Source organism: Carcharodon carcharias, chromosome 4, assembly GCF_017639515.1.
Source record: "Carcharodon carcharias isolate sCarCar2 chromosome 4, sCarCar2.pri, whole genome shotgun sequence".
NCBI lineage: Eukaryota > Metazoa > Chordata > Chondrichthyes > Lamniformes > Lamnidae > Carcharodon > Carcharodon carcharias.
In genome coordinates, this window is record NC_054470.1 from 24,159,762 (window position 1) to 24,172,700 (window position 12,939).

The window sequence follows — 12,939 nt, forward strand, 5'->3', positions numbered from 1 at the left end:
CCACCACCCACACATGCCAGGCATCCTTCTCATCTGGCCTGGCAGGCACCCTGCTTACACTCTCTCCATCTGTATTCATGGAGAACAAGCTGGCACACAACAAAACGGAAAGGTCACAGACTGGTGGAGGAAAGCCTGACATCAAGATCCTCACAGATTTTGAAAATAGAGTCATCCAGCTGGCTGGTGACGATCTAGACTGTCCCTGTGCTGACGGTGCGGTGGACGGTGCTCAGACAATTGAGGATCCAGCAGTGCAACATCCATCAGACAACCATGCTGTGAGTGAGTTCTCCTGCTCCGCAGCCCCCTGGCATGCACTAATCATCTCTCCTTGCTTTTGCAGGGACATCTGGCAAGTAGCTGAGGGGGTCCACGAGTCAGGTGCTCAAGTCAAGCCCCGAAGACACACTAGAAGAATCTGATGACACCCTAATTGAAGACCTGTCACAGTGCACACCCACACCCTCCACCAGCGCAGAGACACACCTCGGTGGGACCTGGTTTTAGAGTAGCTGCGGGGTCACAATCTGGTGAGCACATCACATTGTCTGATCCACAGCAGGCGGAGGCAGGAACTTCCCAGGTTTCTGGCACTTGGAGGACAGAAGACCAGAAATCTGCTGAGTTCGAGTCAGATGAGGGGCCTCTGGAGTCGGTCATACCTCAGTTGCAGGACCTGCAAAGACAAGCTCAGAAACGTCAGGAAGGGATGTCCGCTGCACTCCTCAGATTGCAAGGCATGATAGAGGGGTTCATCCACCATCAGTCTGAGGTGATAGCGCTGCACGCCAACGCATCGAGGTCAACACTGGTAGGATGGCGGCCACCATAGAGACCTTGGTCCAGACATCAGTCCTGCATTGCTGAACAGGCTGAACTCCAGCGCTGACACCATAGTTGGCCTCCAACATGTCAGCATGAGAGGAGTGTGGGGCAGCTCGATCTCACTCCAGCTTCCACTTCTCTGCAAGGATTCAGCCATGGGCACCCATACGGTGGAGAATCAGCAGGTGCACAGCCCGGAGCCATCCACCCAGGTGACTCTGGGAGTGTCTAGCCCATCCAAATCACTTCTTCCTGTGACCCCAGCAACTCCAGCTCCACAGGCCGAGGGGGGAGTCGCTGCAACACAGCAGGACCCCAAACCCCCCACCACCCCCCCCACCGCCCCCCCCCCACCACTGGAGGATGCCCAAGGTCATCACAGACAGGATTTAGCGCTCAGCAGGCTGCCTCCACCTCTCCTGTGGATGTTGGGGTGGAGGGGGGCACCAAGATGTAGCAATAGGGTTAGGAAGGTTAAGATGATGTAGTTGCATAGCCAGGGCGTGTTAATCATTTAGTACATAAAGTTCACTTTTGTAAATAAACTCTCAGGAATGCCTGTGTCACTCAGATGTGAAGCCTTTCTGCACAAGATAAAGGTAGGTGACTCAGTCCACGGTCTCTTCCCTATGCAGAGTGTAACCTTCAGACCAAAGTGCTGGTCTGGCTTCACACTTACAGGACACATTACTGATGCCTGCACCTCGATGGTGCTTATCATTGCTGCCAGAATGTCTTGGACAGACATCACAGAGTTCCATCACTCTCTCTATATGCTCTCAGCACCTTTGAGGTGGGGCAAGGCCTCCCCATCTCATCAGCATCTGTGACCAGTGATACTCTGCTCCTGAAGGGTCCAGTTGCTGAAGCCTGACAAAGGATCAGGTGCATTTAAAGATTCATGGCTGGATCTCCATGATATGACCCTGATCACAGATCGCAAGAGAGCTGCGCTTAGCCAGACAGGAGTCAGACATTCATAGAAGCTATGTGAAGATCTATGGAGTGTCCTCACTGCATGTCATCATCCTCCTCCTGGAATCTCCGCTGGTCTCCATGACATGAGCCTGAGCACTGAGGGTATGTGTGCTGCCATCAGCCACACAGTAGTCAAACTTTCACGGATGCAAGGTGAGGAAGTCAGGACTGTCCTCACTGCATCTCATCATCATCCTCCACGAATATTGCAACTATGAGAGCCTGCCTCATCTGGCCAGTGCATTGGCCTCATTGCCGGCATCCTCGCCTTCGAGGACCTCATCATTGTCATCCCCTTCAATGTACTTCTCATCGGAGGAGATGTGCAACTCTTCCATCTCCTCCTCAACCAGGTCCTCTACCCATTGCAGCGCCAACAACAATGATGCATGACAACCTCTGGGGACTGTAGTGCAGTGATCCACTGGACCTATCGAAGCACCGGAACATCATTTTCAATAAGCCTAACGTTTGCTCCACTAAAGTCCGGGTCGTGGCATGAGCCTCATTATACTCTCGCTCTGCTGCGATCTGAGGCAGCCGTACGGGCACCATCAGCCACGTCCTCTTTCCCCGAGGAGCCAACCCTGCAACCACTCTGGACGCTGGAAGATGTCAGGGATCCGAGACCTGCTCGGGATGTAGGAGACATGGACGCTCCCTGGGAATCGTGCACAGACCTGTAGTATGTGTTTGTGGTGGTTGCACACCAACTGAACATTTGGTGACTGCATGTTGCCATGGAGATCTAAGCGCCTCGTGAGTGCAGTCGATGGCACCCTGCACCTGTGGAAAACCAGAGATCTGCATAAATCCCAGTGCTTTTGCTTCCTGGCTTTCCTGATCTTGGGCAAAATGCACAAAATTGTGTGTCTTTGCGAAGATGGTGTCTGTGATCTCTTGGATACACTTGTGCATGGGGGCTTGCAAGATCCTCGTGGGGGCTTGTGGAGCCCTGGAAGGAGCCACTGGAGTAAAAGTTGAGCGTTGCGGTTACTTTCCCAGCCACTGGCAGTGGATGCCCTTCATGCCCCCGTGGAGCCAAATCCTACAACTGGTAGCATATGTGACTGAACAGTTCCTTAGACATGTGCAGTCTTTGGCAACACTCGTTCTCGGTCATCTGCAGGAATGACAAGCATTGTCTATAGGCCCTGGGTCTATCGAGGTGCCTATGAGTGATGGCTCGTTGTGGATCTTCAGCTGCACGTGCAGAAGGCTCTGCTGCCCCTTCATCTTGAGGGAGGCGCTCTTCCCTTTGCCGAGCCAGGTGTCTCCGCTGTACTCTTCTTCTTCTTCCCTGCTCCCTGTAAGTCATGTTGATGGCCACAGTAGCGCCTATGTTCCCCTGACTATAGAATCCCCTATTACTATTGCTCTTCCTCTCTTCCTCCCCTCCTGTACAGACAAGCTGCTTGAGGTGCCAGAAGCTTGGCTCTGTCCGCACACTCTGGAGGAACCAACGCCCTCATCAGCCTCCACAACGGAATACCGATTTGCGAGCGGGACCCCAGGGGACTCCTGAACTACCTGCCTGTTTCTGTGATTCTATGTCAATGGAGCTGTTGCTGCAGAAGAATGCTCAATTTTGACAAGCTTTTCCAAGTGCATGGCCACTTCCCTCACCGCATCTCCCCCACCCCCAGCATGTGCTTGCTTACTTCCTTCAGTCTGTGCTGCCTTGCCCCACCTGCAACACCTCACCCCTCGTTCCTTGGCCTGACCCGCAATGAAAGTCAATCAGGAAAAAGCGACTTGCCTATGCCCGCGAGTGTGCGGCACTTCTTCATTGATGTCCAAGGGCGATGCTTGCAAGGGCTGCACAAGGTTGCGTGCACTCACCTCAGAGTTCCCCTCGAAGTTCAGGTCACCTGGTGTGTGCCTTTTAAAGGTGGTCGTGAAGCACACCGTTCTGAAGTCACGCAGACGTGGGTGGTAAATTTGATGTGAGGGGATGATTCCAGCGAGTAGGGCATATAATGAGATGCTAAAGTATTGAAATTAGGTTCCTGACGTGCGGCGGTGGCAAATGCAGCCCATCATTGACGGCTGGAGCGGACAACTGCAAACTGGTTTCTGCCGGCGTGAATCGATTTTTGGCCTTCTCACCATGCAGTCCTCCTCTGCACACCATGACGTCCGATGCCAATGGGACTGGACGATTCCTCCCTTTGTTCAATCAAGCTGGATATTGGTGAAAGATCCTGTGAATTCAATTACTTTGCACCTGTAGCGAGCCATTACTAACTGTTGGTGCTCATGAGTGCCCATTACCAACAATGTTTGCATCGAACCTCTGAGCAAAGGCTCATCTCAATTATTCATCCATGTTAATCTAACTCCCTTCAACCTACATTTGTTACTACAATTGAAAATAAACTCATTTATACGAATGACCATTAATCATTCTAATATTTCATAAAGATAGCAGCCTCTTAAAACATTGGGATGAATTGCCTATGCCAGTTTACTTTTAAAAGGAGCATTTAATGACAACTATTGAACACAGATTAATGTTTTGTAAATGCCTACTGCAACAATTTAAAATGACCCAACTAACCCTAATCCCAACAGATTTCAAATCACAATGTTGTAATCACAGCTTTTGATCAAGTTAGAATGTTAAAAATGGTAAAGAGTTAAATATAAGAACAACAAGTTTACATTTATGTAGTGCCTTTTATGTCATTGTTTTATAGGCTAGGATTTTCCGGTGGTCAGGCCCGGGAGTGGCTGTGAAAGTGACAGCCACCTGCGATCAGGGTCCAACCGCAATTTCACACTGGCTGGCCAATTCAGGTCCGCCCAGCGTGAAATGCGTGCTGCAGCACTGTCTTTGTTGTTGGGGCGGGGGTGAGGGTGGAGGTGGGGGTGGGGCGGGGTGGGGAGAGGAGGGTGAGCACAGGAGTTCATGCATGCGCGCAGGAAACGCTTCCTGAGCACAGGGTTGCATCGGGGAGATGAAGATTTTTGAAAATAAAAAAGGAAGATTTTTAAAACATTAATAACATGTCCCCTCATGTGACTCATGAGCAGGGACATGTTAGAAATTAGTTTGAAAATTTAAAAAAAAAAAAAATTTTTAATCACTGTCCGAGCCCTCATTCCGCCCGTGGATGAGATTTCGCAAAAAATCCAAAGGCCGCTTGGCCTTTTTGCCTGCCCATCAACCGTAAGGTTGGGTGAGCACTGAAAAATTTCTTTTGATTAGATCTTTAATGGCCTTGTTAGGCCTGCTAATTGTCGGTGGGCAGGCTGTCGACTCCCGCTTGCGCCTACCGACTGAAATATTACGCCAGTGCTCGACGACACCAGGACGCTCATCCAACATCATCGCGCGTCATTTCACGCTTGTTTGGGTCTGGCGTGCGCCTGCCTGACGGGCAAAATATTTTGGCCATTGGCAGGGTTCCGCAGATCTCAATGAGATAAATGGCTAGTTAATCTATTTTTGTAAATGTTGATTGAGGAATAATAATTGGCCAGAATTTGCCTTCTCTTCTTTCAATAATGAGGTAGGAACATTTATACCCATTTGGACAGTAGGCAGGATCTCAGTTAATGCCTTATCTGAAAGACAACACAATTGCCAATCCTGCACACTCTCAGCGCTGCACGGAACTATTAGCCTAGATTATGTGTTTAGTAAGATTTGAACCCATAGCTTTTTGACTAAGAATCAAGTGCCATTACTTCCTAAAATAGCTCTTGTGTACTATTTTTAATACACTGGTTAACTCATTTACATCAAGTTCCTATGCAAGTGCCGCTAACAGAGTCATTAATTCAATTAAAAAAACTTTAGTATTCAACTTATTACAAAGATATACCAAATATTCTGAATTTTTGATGCAAATCACAAACAACTGAGGACAAATTAATAGATAATATTGGAAAATTAAATTAACAAAGACATCAGCGGCTAATGATACAACCTATGTGCACCACACAATAAGTGGCACTAAAACTAAAAGGGATTGCTGGCAGTGCCAAAGAACAGGTAAGTCTCTTGTTTTTTTACTTATCCCAACCTAGAGCAAGGAGGGCCAGAATGCCCCTGCTAGTTCCACATCAATATTTCAGGCCTTTGCTGACCTGCACCTACCACTTTCCTCCAATCAGCACTTCCGCCTCCAGATCTTATTATTGGGCCAGCTTGGTGACCTGGCCAGATGATTTTGTGAAAGTCCTGACTGGCAAGCTACAGCAGGACACACAATTCATGCCCAAAACTCACCGAATTTATGGAAATAACGTAGGGGCCCAATTTGGAATGGGCTTTGATCTTCCATCTTGGGTATGCATTCCAGATGTGCCATCTACTTTGTACCAGGACAATATGTGTAGAGTTACCTCTTTGGTGAAATCCTGAGTTTGAAATGCTGTCACATCTATTATCATTCATGCTGCCACTAAAGAAAATATATTGCACAAAACACCTCTCAATCCTACCAGCAAAGCTTTCTGACCAATTTCTCTACATTGCTTTGGATGCAGCTCCAGTGAGAGTTCAGTGGTTTTGAAGCTTGAATACAGGAATTTAAAAAACCTGATAGACTCAAATTAATTGTATATGTATCATTTTTCACAACATTTGCACATTATTATGACAATTGAGAATAAACTACCATTTACAGAAGTATAAATGAGATATCATGCTTACTAAAACTAACCCTTTATATTCTTCATATAGCCAGTTTTCCTTTACTTCCACAGCGGGTCCCTGAAGGGAATCTTGTGCCATTGACACTGAGCTTTGAGGTACATACTCCTCCACAAATTTTAAGGAACTGTAAAAACAAAAATGGCAGAAAAAAACAAAATAAAATGTAGGTTAAAAAAAGTTTATAAAATTGTGCAGCGTTGCCTGTAAATTAACCCATCAAAGAAAAAGGATGAAAATTGAAGGAAGTACTTTTATTACTAGTCCAACAGATAACATGAACTAGCAGGTCTAAATGAAGGAAGTAATTAAAATACTTTCCATCAGGTGGAAATATTTCATACTATTTTACATAGCTAGTGGAGTACATCACATTGAAGGATTTCTTTATGCTGTATATATGCCACCAAAGAAAATATATTGCACAAAACACCTCTCAATCCTATCAGCAAAGATTCCTGACCAATTTCCAATATATGGCTATAACATAGCTTACAGTTATGTAAGTGCATTTCACATAGGAAAACATCCTAAGGTGCTTCATAGCAGTGTTTTAAGATAAAAATTGACACAGAACCTAACTGATGTTAGGGTTAGTAAATGAAAGCTTGGCCAAAGGATATGGAGTGTACAGCACAGTATTAAAAATTGATTTAAAAGTATCTACTTTTATATAAAATTGTTCTCGAATTTCTTGCTCAGATTACAATTAGATTTACATGGAAAAGTAATTCTACAATTATTCTACAAACCATTTCCTCTTTCGTACATGCACTGCGCATGTTAAAAATCATGGATAACACACCATTGAATTCTAACATTGATATTTTACATAATGTACTTGTCATTACACAATAACAATTGCATTGAATATAAAAGCCACACAAATGTTAACGTTATTTTTAGTTGCAAAATATCAACTGACATCAAGGTTTATTAATGCAAATGGTGATTTCTTATGATATAGTATTAGAACTACATGCAAGAGGTGAAGGACTAGACACTTAGCAAAGTTCAAACCTCCTACTTCACAAGTTACTTTTTTTCTCTTGAAACATCACAGAAGAGATATCAATGTTTTAAAAAGAATAATGTGGTCTTCTCCATCACCAAAAGAATATATTTTATGAAAGAAGCTCTCAAATGGCGAACGGTGATTATATAATTATTCACCGAAGGCAATTATTCACCGAACTACGCCAAAGTGTAGATTTATTTATTACAGGTAGGGTGAGGAGACAGGCCCTAAGTCTATCTCAACTGGAATGGTTCAAGCCCCAAGCTGTTGGTGTTATTTGGATCTACATGCTAGCTGTCTACCCAACTGAGCAAACCGGCCCCCTATCTTTAATCTAGTACAGAAATTAACATAGGTACACAATCTATAGAGGAGCAGATGTGTTTAATGAACCAACCTTCACTCAACCCATACCGAACCACTAAAACAAACTCCTTAATTTACTTTGGCATTCCATTCATAACATGTATACTTACATTCTATTGAAGGCATCAGCAGGAGAGTATTCATTTAACTGGAGAGTCCGTCAACAAATATCAACCATAAAACAGGAAATATACCCAATAGTTTTACGCAATTTACTGACTAGCTTATTACTGCTGCAATTTAATTTTCACAATTAGTTTCCTGTTTTCAGTTATGAACTCTTCACTACTTAGTGATTTTATTTTTTAACCAAAACATATGTAATTGTTCTCACAATTTATTGGTTACACAAACTCTTATAATGGTATACATCTTGGCCTTTTAATTATAGTAACGGCTAAACAGGACAGGACACTGAACAATTAATTTGGTGTATTATTTTTCTGGCATTATTATTCTTCTGCCATAATATACTTGTTTATTTTAAAAGATGTGGTGAGTGTACAGGTAATACTTACAACAGAAAGGTCCATATTTTGCATCAAGAATAACAGTAAGGCTAAAAGCACTCATCTTTATTATGGGGTAAATGGGGCCCCAACTTCCAAAGTACGCACTTGTGCAGATAAGTGTAGAAATCCAGAAGCTGTGCTCTGAGTTACTCTGCTCTCCCACAGACTATGCTGTAACAGTACCTCACAGAGACTCGGCATTGAAATCCACATAAAGGCACGAAATTACAGTCCTTACCCGCTAGTTGCTACTAAACACATCAAAAAAAAAGACTGGTGCATTCAGGTGTAAGTGAATTTTTAACAGCCTGACAAGTCATAATTACTGCCAAACAACCACTCTGGCACGAACATTTAAGTGGTGTTGCATCCCTTCAGAATTGAATTATTGTTGGAGATTTCAAGAAAAACAAAAAATAGTTTTTCTTATTTTTTCTGTCTGTATCTTTTATCTCTTTTCTCTCTTCCAGCAGCACCCCCGCCCCTTACTTTATTATTTTGTTTTATGAACATGATTTAAATTTAATTTATATTTCCTCATTTAACCTCTATAATCACAGTGAATATTCTTCAATCTGATTGGTTGTAGAGCCTCGCTGCTGCTTCTCTTGTTCAACTCTACCATAGATCCCCTTTAGAGCGCACAGTGCTGGATCAGATGTTCAATGACGCGAGGGGCCAGATTTTCCCATTTCAAACCGGGATGAAACAGAGGCAGGATGGCACAAAAAACAAGAGCTGAAAGTCCTGCCTCTGTTTCCAGTGTCAGACATTTTGCACAGTGCAGGCGGCAAATCAAACCCGTACCTATCAAAGCTTCAATTAAGCTCATTGAGGTTGCAACAAAAGGCCCCGAGTGCGACACCACACAATGTTCTGGGAGGCAGCTAAGAATCAGGAGCTCTCAGCAATCATACCCAGTGAGCGAAGACGCGAACAATAATGGAGGCAAATCAGCTAGCAAAGTCGTCTTTCAAACTTTATTCAAATTGTTTGAACTGACTGAGAGGTCTCATTGAATGTGCTAAAAAGTTACAAGAGCTCATCAAGGGAGGATAGAGAGGCAGGGGTGAAGTCTCTGTCACCTCAGGGGCTGGGAACACAACAGGCATTGCCCGGGCATCGGGGCATTGAACCAGGCTGCTCAGGCATCACCTGGACAGCAGGAAGGGTGAACCTGGAAAATGGACTTGCACCATCACACACAGTCTACTGAGGCGCCACAGCAGCAGCATGCACAGTGAGGAAGGGTCCCCAGCATCAGGAGTGCACAGCCGTGGAGCCAGGGTCACAGGGGGAGAACGAGACACTATGGATGGAATTTTCTGGCCCTGCCATAGTGAGGCCCACCACAGAGGATGCAGCAGATGTTCTTGGGCTGGCATGGACAAGATGGGCCGAATGGCTTTCTTCTGTGCTGTAACTTTTCTATGGTTCTATGGCTCGGCCGTGGGCCTCTGCAGGACAGTTACATCACAATGGGCACAGATGCCCTCTTTGTCAAGGCTAGAAACTGCATCAAATTCCCAGCCGATGGGACCTCACAGACTCAGTGGGCATTTGGATTTGGCATAATTGCCAGGTTCCCACAAGCACATGGCATCATTGACTGCACCCATGTGGCCATCAGGTCATCCATTGACTGACCGGAAAGGTTCATCAACAGGAAGACCTACCACTCCATGAATATACATGAATATATGGTATATATGTGTCCACTAGAAAAGTTTCCTGCATATCTGTGCACACTTTTCCGGAAGCTGCAATGATGCATGTATTCTCCGCCTGTCAAGCCTTCTGCTGCCCTTCCATTCCAGCATTCAACCCCCACCTCCACCACCAAGGTCCATGGGTGTATTCTAAGGGACAAGGGCTACTGAGGCGATGGCTCCTCATTCCTGTATGTGCATCATGAACGGATCCCTAAAGGTGTTACAATGACAGTTACCTGCTGACAAGAACCCTCATTAAACAGTCAGTCAGGCTGTCCAAGATGTGCTTTTGTTGCCTGGACTGTTCCGGTGATGCCCTGCAATACTCCCTCCCAGGTTTCTCACATGGTTGTGGTCTGCTACATACTTCACAACAGGGCCCAGCAAAGGGGGAATGACCCTTGAGGAGGTAGAGGCAGAGGAAGGTGGGATGTCCTCAGAGAAGAGGATGAGTAGGATGTGGGAGAGGATGGGGCAGGGGATGAGGAGGGGGAGCCTTCTGCTGCACGAGGTGGTGTGGGTGACTATGCAGGTGGCTAGGCCAGGCTGTCACAACAGGGTCAGTCAAGGAAGCCATTATTGTGAGGCACCATCTGACCCAGCAAAGGTTTAGCTGGTGAACTTTGAAGACTTTAGGGCTAATCACATGGCTGTGAATGCAGCAATCATGCGTTGGCTCAAGAAAGACAAATGTTCATCTAGCCTATGTGATTTTACCATCACAGAGAGATGGATATTGTCTGCGGTCTCCACTAATATAGAATCGGTTTGGGCAGACATAAAAAATAGCAAATAAAGAAGTCACTGGTGGGAGTAGTTTTAGGTCCCATAAAACAGTAGCTACACTTTAGGAGAGAGTATAAATCAAGAATTTATTGGGGCTTGTAAGAAAGGTACTTCAATAATTATCAGTGATTTTAATCTTTTATAGTTTGGATGAGACAAATTATCAAAAGCAGCCTGGAGGATGAGCGCATAGAGTATACTCAGGACAGTTTCTAAGAACAATACATTCTAGAACCAACCAGGGAGCAGGCTATTTTAGACCTGGTAATGTGTAATGAAACAAGATTGATTAATGACCTCATAATAAAGGATACACTAGATAAGAGTGATCGTAACACAATAAAATTTCACAATCAGTTTGAGGCTGAAAATGTGGGTCAGAAACTAGTGTCTTAAACTTAAAATAAGGCAGTTACAAGATTATGAAGATAGAGTTGGCTAAAATGAATGGGAAAATAGGTTAAAAGGTGAGATGGCAAAGAAGCAGTGGCAGACATTTAAGGAGGTATTTCCTAACTATCAGCAAAGATATATTCTTTTGAGGAAGAAAGGCTCTTCGAGAAGGATGCACCATCTATGGCTGACTAAGGAAGATAAAAAAGATATCAAGTTCAAAGGAAAGGTGTACAATTCTGCAAAATTTAGCAGTCGGCCAGAACAGAGGGCAAATTTTAGAAACCAGAAAAGGATGATTATAAAAAGGAGAGAAAGAATTAGTGTATGAGACAGAACTAGCAAGAAATATAAGAACAGACAATAAAGTCTTCTACAAGTTATAAAAAGGAAAATAGTAGAAGTAGTGAGCATTGGTCCCTTCGAGGATGAGACTGGTGAACTAATAATGTGAAACAAGGAAATAGAAGAGATTTTGAACAACTATCCTATATCTTCACAGTAGAGGTCACAAAAGGGAGGCAGTGGCATAGTGGCATTGTCACTAGTATTGACTAGTATTCCAGCGACTGAGGGTAATATTCTAGGGACCTGGGTTCGAATCCCACCACGGCAGGTGGCCAAATTTGAATTCAATAAAACTCTGGAATTAAGAGGCTGAAGATTACCACAAAACCATTGCCAATAGTCATTAAAAAAAAAACACATCTGGTTCACTAATGAAGAAAATCTGCTATTCTTACCTGGTCTGGCCTACATGTGACTCCAGACCCACAGCAACGTGGTTGACTCTTAAGTGCCCTGTGAACAAGGATGGGCAATAAATACTGGCCTAGCTAGTGACGCCCACATCCCATGAACGAATATTTTAAAAAAGCATTCCCCATGTCACATGAGTTGGGACATGTCCATAATTTTTACAAAATCTTTATTAAAATTTTTTAAAGCCTACTTGAAACCTCATCCCGCCCGTGGATGAAGGTTCATGTTTTTTGTAGTTCCCGCCAGGGCTCCTGGCCTGCCCGCTAACCTTAAGCCTCAATTGGCCATTGACAGGTCGGTGGGCACGCAGCTAATTTTGCTGCGCTCCCGCCTTCCTGAAAATTTAAATGGGGCCCAGTGACATCATTTTCCCCCGACGTCACCACACGTCATTTTACACGTCGGCGAGCGGGTTCCACCCCCCCGCTCACCGACACGTAAAATCCTGCCCCTTATGACTTCTTCACAACCTACATTCCTGCCTGCCTTTGTGTCATCTGCAAATTTAGCTAGACAGGACATTCGTGAGACTGCACCTAGAGTATCACGGTATCGTCACAGTGCAGGAGGAGACCATTTGGCCCATTGAGTCTGCACTGGCTCTCCAACTCCCCTGCCTTACCTCCATAACCTTGCACATTCTCTCTACAGTAATGCACTGTGTACCTTTTTGGTCTCCTCATTTGAGAAGGGATATGCTTACATTGTAGGCAGTTCAGAGAAGATTAATTCACTGGGTTGATTCCTGGGATGAAGGGGCTTTCTAATGAGGAAAGTTTGAGCAGGTTGAGCCTATACTAATTGGAGCTTAGAAGAACGAGAGGTGATCTTGTTGCAACATAAAATTCTGAAGGGGCTTGACAGGCTAGATGCTGAGAGGATGTTTCCCCTTCTAGAACTAGGGGCCACAGTTTCAAATTA

At 44.8% G+C, this 12,939-nt stretch overlaps 1 protein-coding gene across 4 annotated transcripts in view; it reads right to left on the reverse strand.

The window, feature by feature from the left end:
• Positions 1-12,939, reverse strand: part of LOC121277224 (protein prune homolog 2-like) — a 496,270-nt gene that overhangs the window by 122,993 nt on the left and 360,338 nt on the right. For 2 of the 4 annotated variants that reach the window (XM_041186396.1, XM_041186394.1), the window contains exon 9: positions 6,480-6,596. In XM_041186396.1, coding sequence (XP_041042330.1) covers positions 6,480-6,596 — 117 coding nt within the window. Of the gene's footprint in view, positions 1-6,469; positions 6,597-7,963; positions 7,998-12,939 lie in introns of those variants that run through there. The other 2 variants (XM_041186398.1, XM_041186397.1) reach the window with 2 other exon arrangements.